Source organism: Tupaia chinensis, unplaced genomic scaffold (assembly GCF_000334495.1).
Source record: "Tupaia chinensis unplaced genomic scaffold, TupChi_1.0 Scaffold000477_2, whole genome shotgun sequence".
NCBI lineage: Eukaryota > Metazoa > Chordata > Mammalia > Scandentia > Tupaiidae > Tupaia > Tupaia belangeri.
The window spans coordinates 491,939-513,513 of NW_006159987.1; the positions used below are offsets into that span (position 1 = coordinate 491,939).

At 41.4% G+C, this 21,575-nt stretch overlaps 1 protein-coding gene across 3 annotated transcripts in view; it reads right to left on the reverse strand.

Moving 5' to 3' along the window:
* The window catches only part of BRCA1 (BRCA1 DNA repair associated), an 84,077-nt gene that overhangs the window by 61,961 nt on the left and 541 nt on the right, over positions 1–21,575 (reverse strand). For all 3 annotated transcript variants that reach the window (XM_027774796.1, XM_014590728.2, XM_006156085.3), the window contains exons 2-6: positions 20,007–20,105; positions 8,267–8,320; positions 4,844–4,921; positions 3,160–3,248; positions 2,274–2,413 (exon numbers count right to left, since the gene is read on the reverse strand). In XM_027774796.1, coding sequence (XP_027630597.1) covers positions 2,274–2,413; positions 3,160–3,248; positions 4,844–4,921; positions 8,267–8,320; positions 20,007–20,086 — 441 coding nt within the window. In that variant the 5' untranslated portion in view covers positions 20,087–20,105. The remainder of the gene's footprint in view (positions 1–2,273; positions 2,414–3,159; positions 3,249–4,843; positions 4,922–8,266; positions 8,321–20,006; positions 20,106–21,575) is intronic.

Genomic DNA, 21,575 nt, shown 5'->3' on the forward strand with positions numbered 1-21,575 from the left:
TGTTGGATGTGGGTTGGATAGTGGATTGGATCGGATAACCCACTCACAGATGACTCAAGTACAATTCTACAATTCCTAGATTGAGCAACAGGGGCTGATGTGCCTTTTTGGTGAAGACATGGGGTACACATAAAGGCAAAGAGATGCTAACTTTATTTTTTTTTGAGAGGTTTTTCGCTACAGGGCGCGTGCGCTCGCCAGACAGACAGAGACATAGAGACAGAAAGCAAGAAATCAACCCCCGGGGGGGGTGGTCACGCCGCAATCCCTTCTCCTCCATTCTCCTCTCGGGTTCTTGGGCACGCACGCACACGCGCCCGGCGTGAGTTTTAAGCCACCGGGTTCAGGACGCGAACTGCGGTCGACTACGTGGGAGTCCAGCGACATGCCATTACGTTAACTGCTGGTTCCCAAAAATATTTTTTAAAGAATTATTTTATTTAACTTTATTTATTTATTTATTTTAATTTGACCAGAGAAGGACAGCATGAGAGAGAGAGGAAAAGTGAGAAAGCAAGCCACCAGGTCCAGGACTCGAACCGCAGTCAGCCATGTGGGAATCCAGCGCCCTTAACCACCATGCCACCTGTCGGCCCCTTAATAATGACTTTTTATTTTAATTTTGTTTATTTATTTGTTTGTTTATTTTATTTGACCTGAGAGGAACAGAGCGAGCGAGAGAGAGAGGTGAGAAAGCAAGCCGCCAGGTCTGGGACTCAAACCGCTGTTGGCCAGTGGGAGTCCAGTGCGTGTGGGAGTCCACCACACCACCTGCCAGCCCCTAAAATAGTATCTTGAAACCTATATTTGATATACATTTCCAATCACATCTAATAATACAGCTGGCACTTAAAATAAATTTGAAAAATAGATAAATGATAATTAAACCCCAGCACTCCTAAGAATATTTAGTAAAAGAATATTTATAAGCCTAAAATTACTTGAATAAAGTTTTTCTTCTTCTGTTCTAGCCCTTCTACATCTACTGAAAAATGAATGCTAATACAATAAGAACTGGCATTATTATTTTATTTATTTATTTTTAGTTTTTTTTTTCCATACGGTGCATGTGCTCGCTGGAGAGAGACAAACAGTGAGAGTGAAAGTGAGAAATCACCCCTCAGGAAGATGGCTAAAGCCACAATCCCTTCTCCATTCTCTTCCTGGATAGAGAGCACACATGCATACATGCCTGGCATGATTTTCAAGCCACCAGGTCCAAGACTCAAACTATGGTTAGTCACCTGGGATCCCAGCGCCTTAACAACTATACCACCTCCTGGCCCTTTATTGTTATTATTTTAACTTTGCTATAGAGTACGTGTGCTCACCATAGAGAGAAAGAGAGACGGAAAGTAAATCACCCCCCCAGTGGTGATGTCCACACTGCAATCCCTTCTCTTCTAGCCTCCTTTTGGGATCTTAAGTGCACAATGTTTTTCAGGTTACTGAGTATGGGACTCAAACTGCGGAGTCCACCATGTGGGATCGGCTGCCCCAACGATCAGGCTACCTAGCTGGTCCTAGAACTATCATTTTTAAGATATCTTTTATTCACATAGTAAATATCTTTTATTCACTGTGTTTACTTTGATAATTACACCAGTAATTATAAACTGAAGTGTGGACCAGCAGGTGGCATGTGGTTAAGGTGCTGAACACTCCCACATGGCTGACCATGGTTCAAATCCTGGACCTGGCAGCTTGCTTTCTCACTTTCTCTCTGGCTCTCTCTGGTCAAATTAAAATAAATGAATGAATAAATAAAATAAAATAATTCTAAAAGTAATTGTAAACTGAAGTAATTCACAAATGCTTAAAAACACCAGTGATCTTAGGCCTGTTTCAGACATGCATCTGAGCAGATAAAGCTTCAAAATAAGGGAAGAATCTATAAAGTCCCTCTGGACCATACTAGATACCCTGACCTTCTCTAACTCTTATTTATTAGAACATTTGTCTAACCACTTAATTTACCACTTATCCCTCTTAACTGTTATAAAAATCCATGAACATCTAGCTCCTTCACTAATTCACAATGTCCAACGAAGAGATGTCAGGGCTGGCAGATGGCGCGGTGATTTAAGGTGCTGGATTCCAACATGGCTGACCATGGTTCGAGTCCCAGATCTGGCGGCTTGCTTTCTCACTTTCCCTTTCTCTCTCTCTGGTCATTTATTTTTTTTAAAGGAATTAAATAAATAAATAAATCTTAAAAAAAAAAAAAAAAAAAAGAAGAAGATATTGTCAAGAATAAATAAAAATGACTTTACCAAGGTAGGATCTTCAAGTTCGCCCTGTCGAAGTCTTTTGGCACGGTTTCGGAAGCCCATGCTTTGGACGATAGAAACTTCCTCCTTTAGCTGTTCAGGAGAGTTATTTTCCTTTTTTGAAAAGCTGTAACTGGTTGTAACTGTGAATTACAAGAGATGCTATTTTTGTAGTTAGAAAAAAATGTATTAATTGTATTCAAAGGCACCAAGAGAAATCCTAGTATGCTCTTTATTAAGACAATACAATATAGTTACCCAGAACTTTTTTTTTTAATAAATTTTAGGAATCATACTCCCAGGAAAACACACAGAAAAATCAAAATTATTTTTACTACTTCTTTGCCACTTCAATTCTAACAAATTTGCCTAACAACACTGTATTTCACTGAATCTAAGACACCAACAGTGTAAGATGCACCATTATTTTCAGTACCATCAAGAAAATACACTATGGGACTAGCTGGTGGCATGGTGGTTAAGGCGTTGGATACTTCCACATAGCTGACCAGGGTTCCAGTCCTGAACCTGGTGACTTGGTTTGTTACTCCCCCTCCCCCCCCCATGTCTCTCTCTGGTCAAATTAAAATAAATGAATGAATAAATAAAATGAAATAAATAATTATTTAAAAAAATACACGAAACAATCACACACTGTTCATGCACAATGCAGAGAGGTTAAGATGTAAAAAAATATGCACCTTAGGAATGATAAAATAAGGTGTGAAGCCAGGAGGAGTGATTTTAAGAACAGATGACAAAAACAGAGCTAAAATTAACCTAGACCAAAAAGTCCTATCACCTCATCATAGAAAATAATTGTGCAAACTTCCTGAATTTTCATGAATAGCCTTTTGAGTACTGGGTCCTGAGGCTATGCAATACTTACACTGCAATCCTGTATCAAGTTCAAAAGCATGAATGATTTTCAACAGCTCTTCAACAAGTTGACTAAATCTTGTACTTTCTTGTAGGCTTCTGAAATTAAAGTGTGTGAGAGACACACTTAGCAAGTCATCAACTTTGTAAGGACACAAAAATAAAGAAAAGCATATAGACAAGTAAAAATAAGATGCAATAGTTGGGGGCCGGCAAGTGGCATGGTAGTTAAAGGCACTGGACTCCCACCCACATTGTTGACCACGGTTCAAGTCTCGGAACTGGTGGCTTGCTTTCTCACTTCCTCTCTCTCCCTCTGTCTCTCTCTGATCAAACTGGAAAATAATAATGATAATAATAATAAATAAAGTTAAATAAAATAATTATTTAAAAAAGAGATGCAATAGTAGGAAACCTACATTCAAAAAACAGAGCTCTTGGTGACATTACATATAATTGATAGATCACTGACATCAGCATAAGCTGGGTGGCAGTCTTGATTTTTTAAATAATATTTTTGTTATCTATTCAAGTCTAACAAAAATCTAAAACTAGGGACCAGCAGTGCTGGTCAGACAGACTAGAGAGAGATAGAGAGACAGAAAGGGAGAAATCACCCCCCAGGGGGGATGGCCATGCCACAATCCCTTCTCCTCCGTTCTCCTCTAGGGATCATGGGCACGCACACACATGTGCCCGGCGTAAGTTTTAATCCACCGGGTCTGGGACACGAACCGCAGTCAACTACATGGGAGTCCAGCGACATAGCCATTACACTAACTGCTGGTCTGAACTTGCTATTCTTAATAGATGAAAGCTTCTGGACTCCTCACTACTGGTTCTGCTCTTCAGGGATTTTTGTAAGATGATGATTATATCATTTTAAAAACAAAGATAGATAATAACATCCAAAGGGAGATTTAGATTTTGGAATGTGGAAGGAAAATATACTTTATGGGGCTAGTAGGTGGCATGGTGTTTAAGGCGCTAGACAGTCCCACGTGGCTTGTCATGGTTCAAGTCCTAGACCTGGTGACTTGCTTTCTCACTCTCTCTCTGATCAAATTTAAATAAAATGAGGGGCCAGCAGGTGGTGTGGTGGTTAAGATGCTGGACTCCCACATGACTGACCATGGTTCGAGTACCAGATCTAGTGGTTTGCTTTCTCACTTTCTCTCTGTCTCTCTGGTCATATTAAAAAGAAAAAAACAAAAACAAAAACAAAACAAAACTTGAGTCCTTACTATGTCCTAAACATTGAAGAAATAGTACTTACTGAGAAAAAGTCACTGCCCAAGTAGAGCTTCATATTGTGTTAGGAGAGATCCGTAACGTATAAATACATCACATGTACATAAATAATTAAGTAAAAATAAATGCAATTAAGATAAATAAAAGCAAGATTAGCAAGGGAATGGTGGTGCAGTCCTACTTTAGGTAAGACTTCAAATTCCTGCCCTATTGAGAAGCATTAGAAAAGGTAGCAAGTTTCTAGTACTGGTATAAGGCAGATATCTCATAAAACTTTCAGAAAAACAGCACTTGAAATAATGTACTCTGTCTGCTAAACACGCTTTTACACATTTTTCTACTGATGAATGGTTTTACAGGAACACCAGCTATGTTATTAAAGAATTTCAACCTTTTCTTGCTGTTGTTGCTTCCAACTTCCCATTATTACCCACATTATATACCTTCTGGTTATATCATTCTTACACAAAGGACACTGTGAAGGCCCTTTCTTCTGGTTGAGAAGTTTCAGCATACAAAACCTATAAATCATAAAAAATGAAAAGAATAATTCAAGTTACTTTCTTTGTACAGTGAATACTCAAAAGGCAAATAGCCCTGAAAAGATCATCTCACAACTGCCCTGAAGAGCCCTTTAAGACATAATGGCAGGTGAATTACAACCAATGTTTTTCTCTAATCACTTTTAGACGCTGCATAAGCAGAAACCCAAACTACATAAGCAACGATCTATGAAAACTGAACTTATATGCACATGGCTTACTGTTATGATCAAATAAAACTTACTAAAGAGTTAGCATGGCATATTTAATGATATATCCATAATTATTTCATGCTGCATAATCAGACATAAACAGCAAATAGTTCATATAAAATGATTATAACTAGGGACTAGCAGATGGTACAATGGTTACATTGCTGGATTCCCATGAGGTCGGATCGTGGTTTAAGTCCTAGACCCTGGGGCTTAAAACTAACACTGGGCACATCTGAGCTGGCAGGTGGCGTGGTAGTTAAGGGCACTGGACTCCCACATGGCCAACTATAGTTGGAGTCCTGGACCTAGTAGCTTGCCATCTCACTTTCCCTCTCACTCTCACTCTGTTCCTCTCTGGTCAAATTAAAATAAAGAAACAAAGAAACAAATAAAGTTAAAAACAAACAAACAAACAAACAAAACAAAACAAAACACAAACCTCACACTGGGCACGTATGCATGAATGCCCAAAATCCCAAGAGAAGAATGGAGCAGGGATTACAACATGGCCATGCCCCTGGGGGAAGATTTCTCACTTTCTGTCTCTGGTGAGCACACTTACCCTATAGCAAAAATCCCCCCCCCACCACCACCAAAAAGGAGATTATAACTAGTTTAAAAATTCAGCACCTAACTACAAAGCTATTAAGACAATATGGTATTTGCATAACAATACATATATACATCAATGTACTATAATTGAAAATTTAAAAATAAATTCATACATAACATCAAGACAATTAAATAGGAAATTTTTTTTAAAAAGTGTTTATGGATAACTGGATGTGGAAGGATGAAACTAGATTCTGACCTTACACCACACACAAAAATGAACTCAAAATTGGCTGTAGACCAGTAGTAGAGACAGTAGTGGGGATGATAATCAAAAGCTTAACTCACTCCCACAATTAATAATTCTGCCATTATAAAGAACACAAAAAACTGGTGAGGCAGGTGCTAGGGTAGGATATAAATAGAAGACAGACATCAAAGAGAGCTATGGAAGAAGAGATTAAGGAGCTGAAAAATCTTGGGGAACTTAGTACTTTTTATTGACCAGTTCCTTTAATATGTATTGTCTTCGCTTCAGCTACACCACAATCCCAAAGTATTAGGTCATTGAGAAAGTCATGGAGTATTTTTCTATGCTTTTCTATGCAAAAATGCATCATCACTTTCCTGACAACCCAATATTACCATCATTTTACAGTAGAGCTATGTCCCAATTTACATAGTAATCAAGTGGTGAAAGTGATAATTCCAGGTAGAACTGTGGCAAATCCCACAATATTATCAGAGAAAAATAATCACAGGTAGATAGGGTCAGGAGACTTGAGGTCCATTCTCACCTATACAGATGTTTTGACTGCCATATTAAACTCAACAATGACTCTAACTCTATAGTTTGGGGAATGAGGGTGTCAAAAAGCTACCTCCATTAAGCCAGCAGGTGGTCAACTGTGGTTCAAATCCTGGACCTGGAAGTTTAGAAATCATGCCAGACACATGTGTATATGTACCCAAATCCCGAGAGGAGAAGGTAAGAGAAGGGATTGTGGCATGGTCATTCCTTCATTTTTCTCTTCTGTCTCTCTCTAGTGAGCACCCTCCACATTGGGTCTGGTCACAACATGATCCCCTTCCTCCAATCTTCTAGCCTGTTGGATCTTGGCCACTTGCAGCCATGCCAGGGGTGTTTTATTTCAGGCAAACTGGGACAAAAGATTCCAAAGCAGGTATCTATGTGAGACCCATCCGTCTTGAGCAGCGCATTACCACTGCATCACAGAACTGACCCAACCCTTTCCTACCTTACAAGGATTACAAAGCAGGCAAACAATGAAACTTAAAAATCCAGAAATGAACAGAAAGGAGAAACTGAGAAAGTTGACACACAATTTGCTTATTTCACAATTATTTGTAGTCTTCACCCCTCTACAAATAACAAAAAGACTGTTCCAGGGGACTAGCAGGTGGCATGGTGGTTAAGGTGCTGGACACTCCCACATGCTGACCACGGTTCGAGTCCCAGACTTGCTTTCTCTCTCTGTCAAATTAAAAATAAATTAATGAATAAATAAAGTTTAACAAATAATTATTTAAAATAAAAACTGTTCCAAATTATTTTACATCCCACCAGATATGTCAATAATTTACCAGGAACTATGACTACAACCAAGTTATAATGACTTTGTAGGAACTCCAAAGCAGAATAAATGAGTTGAAATTTTCTTTGTCATTTAATTGAAGCTAAAGCTTCTATAAATAAAAGCTTTTTTTTTTTTTTGAGAGGTTTTTGCTATAAGACATATGTGCTCACCAGAAAGACAGAGAGAGAGAGAGAGAGAGACAGAAGCAAGAAATCACTCCCCAGGGAGGATGTCCACGCCGCAATCCCTCCTCCTCCATTCCCCTCTCGGGATCTTGGGCACACATGCACATGCGCCCAGCGTGAGTTTAAGCCACCTTGTCCAGGACTTGAACTGTGGTCGACGACATGGGCATCCAGGGACATAGCCATTACACTAACTGCTGGTCCCCAAAAGCTATTTTATTTTATTTATTTTTTTGGGGGGGAGACATTTTTGCTATAGGGCGTGTGTACTCGCTAAACAAACAGAGAGACAGAGAGACAGAAAGTGAGAAATCACCTGCCAGGGGGGATGGCCACGCCGCAATCCCTTCTCCTCCATTCTCCTCTCGGGATCTTGGGCACGCACGCACACGTGCCCGGCCTGAGTTTTAAGCCACCGGGTCTGGGACACAAACCACAGTCAACTATGTGGGAGTCCAGCGACAAAGCCATTACTCTAACTGCTGGTCCCAAGCTATTTTATTTTTTTTAAATAATTATTTAACTTTATCCATTATTATCATTATCTTAATTTGATCAGAGAGAGAGAGACACAGAAAGATACAGAAAGTGAAAGTAAGCCGCCAGATCCAGGACTCGAACCATAGTCAGCCAGAACATGGGAGTCTAGAGTCTCAATCAACACACCACCTGCTAGTCCAAAGCTATTTTTTTCTATAACGTTATCTATTCCCTGCATTATAAAGGACAGACACAAAAGATAATAATTGAGTCATATAAAACATTCAAACTTACTTGCAAAATATGTGGTCACACTTTGTAGAAACAGGTTCCTTGATCAGCTCCAGACTAGAAGGGTAGGGGGAAAAATGATACTCAATAATTTATTTTAAAAAATAGGTTGAACAACCCTAATCCAGAAAGCTCTAAAATTCAAAACCTTTCCATTGCCAACATGATACCGTAAGTGGAAAATTCCATGTCTGACCTCACTGTTAGTCAAAATGCTGCTATAAAAAATACTCTATCACGTGATCAGCAGATGGCATAATGGATACAGTGCTGGACTCCCATGTAGTCAACCATGGTTTGAGTCCTGGACCTGGTGTGTGTGCTTGCGTGACCAAGATCCCAAAGGATTATGGAGGGAAAAGGGATTGCGGTGCTGCCATCCCCCTGAGGGTGATTTCTTGCTTTCGGTCTCTCTATGTCATTCTGGTGAGCATATGTGCCCTATAGCAAAAACCTCTCCAAAGAAAGAAAAGAAACTCTATCAGTGGATAAACAGTGGTACACTAGTAGGTCATGATGCTCTGGGAGGCTAACTTGTTTGGGAGTGTTCTGGCTCATGTATGAAGACTTGAGTATGCTAGACTTGTATGTGCCTATGATATGGGACTGGTTGAAGTAGATCATGGTGTTGAGACCTCTTTGGGGGTGCTATCTCTGTCTCTCTCACTTATGAAAGACATAAATAAACTTAAAAATATATAGGTTTTTAAAAAAATTATTTACCAGAGGGCATGTGTGCTTGCCAAAGAGTAATAGAGAGAAAGGGCAAATGATTATATTGCAATCCCTTCTCCATTCTCCATTCTGGTAGGATATGGGCATGCACACATGTGCACTGGCATGTTTTTCAAGCTGCTGGCCACGGTAAGGTCAGCCATGTGGGATCCAGCTCCTTTTATAAACCAGTCCACAAGCTGTCCTCAATATTCGTTTAATCTGGGACCAGCAGGTAGCGTAATGGCTATGTCACTGAACTTCCATGTAGTCGACGGTGGTTCAAGTCCTGGATCCGGTGGCTTAAACTCACACTGGGTGCATGTGCATGCGTGCCCAAGATCCCGAAAGGAGAATGGAGAAGGGATTGTGGCATGGCCATCTCCCCTGGGGGGTGATTTCTCACTTTCTGTCTCTCTCTGTCTTTCTGGTGAGTGCGAAAACCTCTCCAAAAAAAAAAAAAAAGAGAGATTCTTTTAATCTATAAATTTCTTCTCCTTTTCCCCTTTGTCATTCATTTAAAAACTAGGTCATTTGGGGCCAGCAGGTGGCATGGTGGCTAGGGGCACTGGATTCCCACATAGCCAACCCAGATTTGAGTCCTGGACCTGGCAGCCTGATTTCTCGCTTTCCCTTTCTCCTCTCTCTCTCTCTGCCTCTCTCTGATAAAATTAAAAAATAATAACAAATGGAATTAAATAAATAGATAATTCTTAAAAAAAAAAAAAAGAATCTAGGACATTCGATAGGTATAACTTCCCACATTCTGGATTTTGCTGATTATAACTTCATGGTGTGATTTAACATGCTTCCTAAGTGCTTTACTTTCTGTAATAAAGGTTCAAATTCACATTCAATTTTTAAAAAAAATTTAATCTAACTTTGGGGCTGGCAGGTGGCATGGTAGCTAAGGGCACTAGACTTCTACATGGCCAACTAAGGTTCAAGTCCCAGACCTGGCAGCTTGCTTTCTTCCTCCCCTCACCACCACCACTTTGTCCCTTTCTGGTCAAATTAAAATAACCAAATAAATAAATAAATAAAGTTAAATAAAATAATTCTAATGAGAAAACATATAATTTTATTCTAACTATTATTATTTTTAAATTTGCTAAAGAACATGTGCACTCAACAGAGAGAGACAGAGAGAACAAGAGAGGGAAAGTGAGGAAGCAAACCACCAGGTCCAGCACTTGAATCACGGTCAGCCATGTGGGAGTCCAGTATCTTAACCACCATGCCACCTGCTGACCCCACATGCAATTTTTGTGCAAAAACCTTTTACATATGGCACTGCTTACTTTTTTTTTTTCTTTTTTTGGAGAGGTTTTTGCTATAAGGTGCGTGCGCTCGCCAGACAGACAGAGAGAGGCAGACAGACAGAAAGCGAGAAATCACCCCCAAGGGGGGATGGCCACACCACAATCCCTTCTCCTCCATTCTCCTCTCGGGATCTTGGGCACACACGCACATGTGCCCAGCGTGAGTTTAAGCCACTGGGGCCGGGAGGCGAACCGTAGTCGACCACGTGGAAGTCCAGCGACATAGCCATTATGCTAACTGCTGGTCCCAAGCACTGCATACTTTTTTAAAAGAATTATTTATTGGGGGCCAGCAGTTAGCATAATGGCTGTGTCGCTAGACTCCCATGTAGTCGACCGCGGTTCAAGTCCTGGACCCAGCAGCTTAAACTCATACTGGGCGCATTTGCATGTGTGACCAAATCCCGAGAGAATGGAGAAGGGATTGTGGTGTGGCCATCCCCTCTGGGGGGGTGATTTCTTGCTTTCTGTCTGTCTCTATCTTTCTGGCGAGCGCATGCACCCTATAGCAAAAAAAAAAAAAAAAAAAAGAATTATTTATTTTAATTTTATGGATTGATACATTTATTTTAATTTGACCAGAGAGGGACAGAGAGAGGGGGAGAGAGAGAAAGTGAGAAAGCAAGCCACAGGGTCCAAGACTTGAACTGTAGTCAGCCATGTGGGAGTGTCCTGCGCCTTAACCAGTGTTTTTACAAATTATCACAAACTAAACAAGACTCTTTGGAAGTGATATAATAAAATTACACAGTAGCAGGGCCAACAGGTGGCGTGGTGGCTGAGGCGCTGAACTCCCACAAGGCCTACCATGGTCTGAGTCTGGTACCTGGAGGTTTGTTTTCTCATTTTCTCTCTCTCTCTGGTGCGTACACATGCCCCATAGCAAATTTTAAAATAATAGTAAGTAAAATTAAATGAATTTTTAAAAGTACATAGTGCCAGGTCCAGCAGGTGGTATAGTGGTTAGGGCTCTTTACTCCCACATGGCGGACTATGGTTTGAGTCCAGACCTGGTGGCTTGCTTGCTTTCTCACTCAGTCACTCACTCTCTCAGTCTCTTTCTGGTGAGTACATGTGCACTATAGCAAATTTGAAAAATTAGGGCCAGGGGCCAGCAGATGATATAATGGTTACATCACTGGACTTTGACATAGTTGACTGTAGTTCGAGATCCCAGATCTGGTGGCTTAAAACTCATGCCAGGTACACGTGCATGTGTGTCCAAGATCCCAAGGGAAGAAAGGAGAAAGGATTGCAGTGTGGTCATACCCCTAGGGGGTGATTTCTCACTTTTGGTCTCTGTCTGTCCAATGAATGCATGGGCCCTATAGCAAAAATCTCTAAAAATAAAAATTTTAAAAATCCATTACAAAAAACTGGGACCAGCAGATGGCGTAATTGTTACGTCGCTGGACTCCCCACATAGTTGACTGCGGTTTGAGTCCTGGACTTGGTGGCTTAAAACTCACACTGGGCACATGTGCATGTGAACCCAAGATCCCGAGAGAAGAATGAAGAGATTGTGGCATGGCCATCCCAAGGGGTGATTTTTTGCTTTCTGTCTCTCCAGCGAATGCACCCTATAGCAAAAATCTCTAAAAAGAAAATTAAAATTAAAAAAATAAAAGGGGCCAGCTGGTGGCATGGTGGTTAAGGGCGCTGGACTCCCACATGGCTGACCATGGTTCAAGTCCCAGACTTGGAGGCTTGCTTTCTTGCTTTCCCTCTCCATCTCTCTCTCACTCAATCTGTCCTTCTCTGGTCAAATTAAAATAAATAAATAAATAAATGTTAAATAGAATGGTTCTTTAAAAAAACATTAATTCTAAAAAAAAGGGGAGTATATCAGGTTAAATGTTGATAAGGGGAAGAGGAAGCATAATGTGTGTGTTGAAGGGATATTTATATGTATGTTTACATAGGGTGGTCAAGAAAGGCCATACTGAGGTGACTTGGAGGAAAGCCAAATAAAGACAAATAAAGCTGTGTAGCCATTAGGGGAAAGAACATCCCAGCCATGAGTGAGTATAGAAGACAAACCCTGAGGACTGTTCTTGGTGTTTATGCAACACAGCAGGTAGGGCAGGGTTCTATGATGGGATGTTTAAGTGTGGGATGCAATAGGAAAAGACAGCAGAGATATAGCTAGGATCCTGAACAGGTAAGAACTTATACGCTATTTTATCTATAGCTCTATTCTGAACAAGAGCTTTAGAAACTGATTTCTTGGTAAAGTTTAGGCAGGAGATCAGAGAACAGGCAAGCTATAGTGTGACAGGAATGTGGTTCTTTTCTTTTATTTTGGAGAGTTTTTTGCTATTGGGTGCATGCACTCGCCAGAAAGACAGAGAGCGACAGAGAGACAGAAAGCGAGAAATCACTCCCCAGGGAGGATGGCCGCACCACAATCCCTTCTCCTGGGATCTTGGGCATGCATGCACACACACCCGGCATGAGTTTAAGCCACCAGGTCTGGGACTCGATCCACGGTTGACTATGTGGGAGTCTAGCAACATAGCCATTACGCCAACTGCTGGTCCCAGTTTTTTTCATTAAATGTTTAATTTTTAAGAAAAGGATCATGGGGCCAGCAGATGGTGTAATGGTTGCATCGCTAGTTAACCGCAGTTTGAGTCCTGGACTGGGCGGCTTAAAACTCATGCCAGGTGCATGTGCCTGTGTGCGCAAAATCCGAGAGAATGAAGGAGAAGGAATTGTGGCATGACCATCCCCCCTGGGGGGTGATTTCTCGCTTTCTGTCTCTCTGGCGAGCTTACAGGCCCTGTGGCAAAAAACCTTTCTACAAAAGAAAAGAAAAGATTACGGAAAAGCTTAGGGGACAATAGAATTGTTATGAAGGACTTGGTAATACACCTCTTGTAATCATGGGGTTTCTGATGCAGCAATGAAAAGAAAAACATTGGACTAAGTTAGAGGCTGGGGTTTGACTACCAGTTCTCTCTCTCTCTTTTTTTTTATTAGCAGAGCAACTTGTGGCCAAGTACTCTACCTGAACCTCAGTTTCCTTCTCTGTAATACACCTTGCCAGTCTACTCAGGCTACTTAAAATAAAATTAAATGTCACCTGGTAAATGCTTCACAACCCGACATGACTTGTATCAACATTAGTATTATTGTTATCTTTGTTTAAGGATTTAAAAAAAATTTGGGGGGGGATTTTGGTATAGGATGTGTAGACTCACCCAAAAGACAGAAACGGAGAGAGAAAGTGAGAAATTACCCACCAGGGAGGATAGCCATGCTGCAACCCCTTCTCCATTCTCCCCTGGACCTTGGGTATGCATGCACATGCGCCTCGTGAGATTTTTTTTTTTTTTTTGGAGAGGTTTTCGCTATAGGGCGCGTGCGCTCACCAGACAGAGAGAGACATAGAGACAGAAAGCGAGAAATCACCCCCCAGAGGGGATGGTCACGCCTCAATCCCTTCTCCTCCATTCTCCTCTTGGGATCATGGGCACGCACGCACACGTGCCCAGTGTGAGTTTTAAGCCACCGGGTCCGGGACGCAAACTGCGGTCGACTACATGGGAGTCCAGCGACATAGCCATTACACTAACTGCTGGTTCCCCGCCTCGTGTGAGTTTTAAGCTGATGGATATGAGACTCAAACTGTGGTCGACTATGTGGGAGTCCAGTGAAATAACCATTACATCTGCTGGCCCCTCTATAGGATATGTATGCTCACCAGAAAGAGATAGAGGGAAAGTGAGAAATACCCTCAGGAGTTATGTCCACACCGAAATCACTTCTCCAGTCTCCTCTCCAGATTTAGGACATGTACACACATGTGCCTGGCATCATTTTCAAGCCACCAGGTCCAGGACTTGAACCACAGAACTGGCCATGTGGGATCCTGAGCCTTAACCCCACTCTACTTCCTGGCCCCAATGTTAGTATTAAGACAGGACCAAATGTGACTTTAAAAAGTCTGGGGCCAGCAGGTGGCATAGTGGCATAGTGGTTGAGGTGCTGGACTCCCATGTGACCGTTTGCAGCTCAAGTCCCGGGCCTGGCAGCCTGAAACTCATGCCAGGCATGTGTGCTTGCACGCCCAAAATCCCGAGAGCAGAAGGGATTGGAGCGTGGCCATCCCCCTGGGTGGTGATTTCTTGCTTTCTGTCTCTCTGTCTCTCCAGTGAGATCATGTGCCCTTTAGCAGAAAATCTGTCTCGAAACAAACAGAAGTCCTGACAAAGAGAATTCTGATTTGTTACTAAATCACTGCTTCTGAGATAAGCTAAATATCAAAGAAATTCTCAGTAAGAGAAATTGGATTTGGTTATGATACCAGATGGCTTTCATTCTCACCACTGACTCAAATCTGAAATAATTATATTTCAGTATGGTAATTATAATCCAAACTATACAAACACACTGTAAACACAAACTCTGAACAGATGAAAACTCCAATATGTAAAAAGGTAATGACTGTTGAAGGAAGAGCTTAAAAAGGGAAGAGAAGTAAAAAAGGAAATAAAAAGTCAAAATGTTCCTATTCTAGGTCCTGACGAGTAAATGTTTACTACGAAAATGATTCAAATATTTCAAACACTTTTCAAACAGTGTGTAGGTTATGACTATTGCATATTCGCACTCTGAGCTTCCAATATGGATAAGTGACTGCAAAAGAAGGTAGGTTAGTTTTGAAAAACAACCCACCAGGGTAGACATTTTAGCAGTCTTCTAAAGTTAAAAATATTTAAAAAATTGTTCTCCAGGACCAGCAGGTAGCATGGTGGTTGGGGCACTGGACTCCCAAGTGGCCATCAATGGATCAGGTCCCAGGCCTGGCAGTTTGTTTTCTTACTTTCCCTCACACACTCTCTGTTTCTCTCTGGTGTGTAAAAAAGAATATGTAAAATTAAATAATTCTTTTAAAATAATTTTTTCTTTATTCACGTAGGAGTGAGCGTGTGAGCGCACACAAATGCAAACACACGCAAGTAAGTAAAGAGAGGAAGAAGAGTGACACACACACATGACACTCTCCACAGGGTCTGGTCATGTTGTAATCCCCTTCTTCCAGTCCTTCAGGCTGGGGAATCTTGGGCACTCATGCACATCCACATTCCCAGTGTGTTTCAGGTAAGCGGCCAGGGGACTGAAGAAATAAACTTCAACAGGGCCAGCCAGCGGCATGGTGGTTAAGGCAGCTAGATCCCATATGGTCAGTGTTCAGTTTGAGACCCAGACATAGCAGCAGGTAGTGTCATAGTTATGGTGCCAAATGCCCACATGGCTAACCATAATTGGAATTCAAGCTCAGTCCCATGGAAATGTAAAATAAAGGAAACCAAAAACTACATTATTGAAGATGTTTTTGATCATTCTTCATAATTATCATAAATAAATCTGTGGTTTTTCCTTTTTTTAGTTTTTTTTTTTTTTTGTATAGAATACAACACTTTGCCGGAGAGAGATAGAGAGAGAAAGAGGGAATGTGAGAAATCACCCCCCAGGGAGGATGGTCACACTGTAATCCAATCTCCTCTCTGGATTTGGACACACATGTACCGAGTTTTTCAAGCCTCCATGTCTGGGACTTGAACCACATAATCAGTCATGTGGGATCCAGTCATCTGAAGCATCACACCACTGCCTGGCCCCATCAGAGTACTGGTTTTTTGGTTTGTTTAAGGTTTTATTTGTTTGTTTGTTTGTTTTTAATAATTATTTATGGGGCCAACAGGTGGCATGGTGGTTAAAGGTGCTGGACTCCCACATGGCCAAACCAGACCTGGCAGCTTGTTTTCTCACTTTCCCTCTCTCAATCTGTCCCTCTCTGGTCAAATTAAAATGGATGAACAAATAAATGAAGTTAAATAAAAATAATTCTTAAAAAATAAAGAATTATTTACTTAATTTTATTTATTATTAACTTTCTTTTTTTCTTGAGAGGTTCTGGCCTTAGGGTGCATGTGCTCACAGGGGGAGGATGGGGGAAGGGGAGACAGAGAGGAGGAGAGAGAGAGAGATAGAGACAGTGAGAAAGTGTGAGAAAGCCACACCACAATCCCTTCTCCTCCATTCTCCTCCTGGGATCTTGGAAACACACACACGCACATGCACCTGGTGTGAGTATCAAACCACCAGGTCTGGGACTTGAGTTGCAATCGGCCATGTGGGAGTCCAGCAAAGTAACCACTACGCCATCTGCTGGCCCATATTTTCTTTTTTCTTTTTTTTTGGAGAGGTTTTTGCTATAGGGCGGGTGTGCTCACCAGAGAGACAAAAAGCAAGAAACCACCCCCCAGGGGGGATGGCTACACCACAATCACTTCTCCTCCCGTGATCTTGGGAACACACGCACATGTGTCCAGCATGAGTTTAAGCCACTGGGTCCAGGACTCGAACTGCAGTAAACTACGTGGAGTCTAGTGACAGCCATTATTACACCAACTGCTGGTCCTGGTGGCCCATATTATTATAAAATTTTTTTCAACAAATAATGGTTTTTAGAGGTTTTTGTTATAGGGTGCGTACACTCACCATACAGATAAAGAGAGACAGAGAGACAGAAAGCGAGAAATCACCCCCTAGGGGGATGACCATGCCACAATCCCTTCTCCTCCATTCTCCTCTCGGGATCTTGGGCACGCGCACACACACACGTCCAGCGTGAGTTTTAAGCCACCAGGTCCAGGAAGCAAACCACGGTCGACTACATGGGAGTCCAGCGACATAGCCATTACGCTAACTGCTGGTCCCTAACAAATAATTTTTTTTTTTTTTTGGAGAGGTTTTTGCTATAGGGCACGTGCGCTCGCCAGACAGACAGAGAGAGACAGAGAGACAGAAAGCGAGAAATCACCCCCCAGGGGGGATGGTCACGCCGCAATCCCTTCTCCTCCATTCTCCTCTCGGGATCTTGGGCACACACGCACACGCGCCCGGTGTGAGTTTTAAGTCACCGGATCCAGGACGTGAACCGCGGTCGACTATGTGGGAGTCCAGCGACATAGCCATTATGCTAACTGCTGATTGCCCCTAACAAATAATCTTTTAGGTGTCAGCAAGTAGAGTGTTGATTAACGTGCTGGACACTCCCACATTGCCGACTGTGACTTGAGTCCTGAACCTGGTGGCTTACTTCCTGACTTTCCCTCCCTCTCTCTCTCTGTCTCTCTCTAGTCAAATCAAAAAAAAAAAAAAAAAAAACCAATAAATTTTAAAAATTAATTCTTTTTAAAAATTAATTTTTAAAGATTTATTTAATTTTTTAAAAAATTAGACCAGAGAGAGACACAGACAGAGAGAGAGGGAAAGTGAGAAAGAAAGCCACCAGGTCCAGGACTCGAACTGCAGTCACCCACGTGAGAGTGTCCAGTTCCTTAACCACCATACCATCTGCTGGTCCCCCTATCATAACTTTTTTTTTTTTTTGTAGAGGTTTTTCACTATAGGGCGTGTGAGCTCGTCAGAAAGACAGAGAGAGACAGAGAGAAAGAAAGCGAGAAATCACCCCCTAGGGGGGATGGCCATGCCGCAATCCCTTCTCCTCCATTTTCCTCTCAGGATTTTGGGCACGCATGCACACGCGCCTGGCGTGAGTTTAAGCCACCGGGTCCATTACTTGTTCTGCGGTCGACTACATAGGAGTCCAGCAACATAGCCATTACGCTAACTGCTGGTCCCGCCCTATCATCTTTTTAATTAGACCAGAGACAGAGAGAAAGTGAAAATGAGAAAACAAGCTGCTAAGTTGAAGACTTGAGCCAGTCAGCTATGTGGGAATACAGTGCCTTAACTACCATGCCAGTTCAATTTAAAATTTTTTTTTTTTCCCCCATAGGACATTGGTGCTTGCACTTGCTGGAGAATGACAGAGAGAGGGAAAGTGAGAAATCTCCTTCACCTGCCAGGGAAGAATAGCCATGCCACAATCTCTTTTCCATTCCCCTCTTGGGATTTTGGGCACATATGCACTCACACCTATCAAGATTTTTCAAGCCACTAAGTCTGGGATTTGAACTGTGGTCAGACATATGGGAGTCCAGCACCTTAGTCACCATGTCACCTTTTGGCCCCAGAGTAATATATATATATATTTTTTTAGAGATTTTTGCTACAGAGTGCATACGCTTGCCAGAGAAAGAGAGACAGACAGAGACAGAAAGCAAGAAATCACCCCCCGGGGGATTGCCACACTGCAATCCCTTCTCCACCATTCTCCTCTTGGAATTTAGGGCATGCACACACACGCACCAGGCATGAGTTTTAAGCCCTTAGGTCCAGGACTGGAACCAGGGTCGACTATGTGGGAGTTCAGCAACATAACCCTTATGCCATCTGCTGAATCCTAGAGTAGTATTTTTAAATGCTGAAAATAATAAATACAAAATTACACAAAAAAATAATTACACTAAAATACAGTTCTGTTTATGAGACTCAGTCCTGGAAAGTCTGCCAGTTAAGAACCAACACACAAGTGAACTCTCTGGAGTGATGGAAATGTTCTAGATCTTGATTGGAGATGGAGTCACAAGGCAAAAACATTTGTCAAAACTCATGGACTTGAATACTTAAGGTCTTGGGGTCAGCAGTGGCATGGTGGTTAAGGTGCTGGACACTCCCACATGGCTGACCACGGTTCAAGTCCTGGGCCTGGCAGCTTGCTTTCTCCCTTTCCTTCTCGCTTTCCCCCTCTCTCTCTCTCTGTCTCTCTGATCAAATTAAAATACAATGAATGAATAAATAAATTAAAAAAAAAAACATTTAAGGTGTCTGCAATTCACTGTATGTAAATTATTCATCAATTAAAAAAAAAAAACTTGACAGCTCCAGTTCCCTCTTTATTTAACAGATAAAAAACAAAGGGTCATTCAGAATCAAACTTGCTAAAGAGCTTGAGGATTTACAGTATTCTTATTTAAATGCACAGGAAGTTTCAGAGAAGGGGGTCTCCCAAAGACCTATCTTATAGACACCAATCATTTGTGATTTTATTTTGCATTATTAATGATATCCAATCCTAGTGATCAAGTCAATTTTAGAGTTGTTAGAAAAGACCAAGTGCAGGGCCAGCAAGTGGCATAGTTAAGGTCACTTGATCACACATGTCCAGGACATAGAATAAATCCCAGACCTGGCAGCTTGAAAAACACCCCAGGCACGTGTGTGTTCAATCACAAAATCCCAAAAGGAGAGAGAAATGGAGAAGGGATTGTGACATGACCATCCCCTATGGTTGGTGCTTTCTCACTTTCCCTCTCCCTCTGTGCTTTTTGGAGCCACATATGCCCTCTGGTAAATTTTTAAAAAAAAGACAAGACAAGAAAAAAGAAAGAAAGAAAAGAAAAGCCCAAGTGCCACTAAATCAAACCCAATTGCAAAACCAACCAAGACAGACTATGATGGACTGGGAAAGGTCTGTGTGTACTGAAAGGATCTGGGGGACCAGCAGGGGGCATAGTGGTTAAGGTGCTGGACACTCCTACATGGCTGACCACGGTTCAAGTCCTGTACTTGGTGGCTTGCTTTCTCATTTCCCCTCTTTTTCTCTCTCTCTCTGTGTCTCTCTCTGTCAAATTAAAAATGAATGAATGAATAAATAAAATTTAGTAGATAACTTTAAAAAAAGAAAGGATTTGAGAATGGAGGAAAAAGAGTACTTTTTCTTTATTTCTATTCATGTGTGTGGGAGAGAATCATATAAAAATCCCAAATAAACTCTTCTACTGACTTACCAGATTGGACATTCTAAGATCTTCTGCATAGCGTTAAGGACATTTTGTACTTCTTCAACGTGAACTGAAGATAAATCCATTTCTTTCTGTTCCAATAAACTTTAAGACATAAATTACAATATACATGTTTTTTATATACACAAATCACTTTTAAAAGTTTACAAAAACAACAGCTTAATTTTAGTGATCATTTTTAAAATAAGAGTAATTTAAGATTGGAGGGCTTTAGGGGCGGCAGGTGGCATGGAGGTTAAGGGCGCTGGATTCCCACATGGTTGTCCATGGTTTGAGTCCTGGATCTGGTGGCTTGCTCTCTCACTTTCAATATCTTTCTCTTTCTCTTCCTTCCTCCCTCTTACTGGCCCTCTCTGGTCTAATTGAAATAAACAAATGAATAAATTAATTAATTAATAAAGTTATATAAAATAATTCTTTTAAAAAATTGGCAGGCTTTTAAATTGTATCAGCCATAGAACTAATGACAAAAACCTTTAGTTTTTAATACTTTAATTTTTAAATTTTTTAAAAGAATTATTTCATTTAACTTTATTTATTTATTTATTTTAGCTTCACCAGGGAGGGATGGAGTAAGAGAGAAAGACAGAGAGAGGGAAGGTGAGAAAGCAAGCCCCAAGTCAGGGTCTTGAAACCAAGACCAGCCATGTGGGAGTCCAGTGCCCTTAACAGCCACGCCACCTACCGGCACAAAAGTCTTTATTTGTAAAAATTCTAGAAATTGGGACCAGCAGGGGCCAGCAGATGGCATGGTGATTAAGGGCTCTGGATTCCCACATGGCTGATCATGGTTGAGTCCTAGACCTGGCAACCTGCTTTCTCACTTTCTCTATCTTTTGCTTGCTCTGTTCCTCTCTGGTCAAATTAAAATAAATAAATAAGTAAAGTTAAATAAAATAATAATTTTTTTTAAAAAAAAGTAAAGCAATTGGGACCAGCAGATGGCATAATGGTTATGTTGCTGGACTCCCATGTAGTTGACTGTGGTTTGAGTCCTGGACCCAACGCTTAAAGCTGATGCCAGGCACGTGTACAAGTGTGCCCAAAATCTAGAGAGGAGAATGGAGGATAAGGGATTGCAGCATGGCCATCTCCCCTCTGAGGGGTGATTTCCCGCTTTCTGTCTCTGGACTGGGGAGACACCACAACCATAAAAAAAAAAACAAAAAAAAAAAAAAAAAAAAAAAAAAAATTCTAGAAATTACTTTTTTGTAATCAAACAATTTTGAATCCTCTATTTATTTACATAGAGACCTCTAACTACCTCCTTTGGTCTTCTCCTTCCTCCAAAATAGGGAAGGCTGCAGTGGGTGGTGGTAACTCAGCTTTCTCCAACTATCCTGTTTTCTTGCTTTAAGCAAGAAGCAAGATTCCTCACTCCTACTCTACCTTCGTGTTTCCCACTGACCTGCTCTCATCTCAGGATCCTACTCAAGTACATTCCAGCCAGCAGGATCTGTACTATTGATGTCTTTGTCCTTTCACAGGGATCCCCCACTTAAAGGTTCTTCCTCCCACAAAACCCTGTCTCCTCCTCTTATCCCGCCACACTCC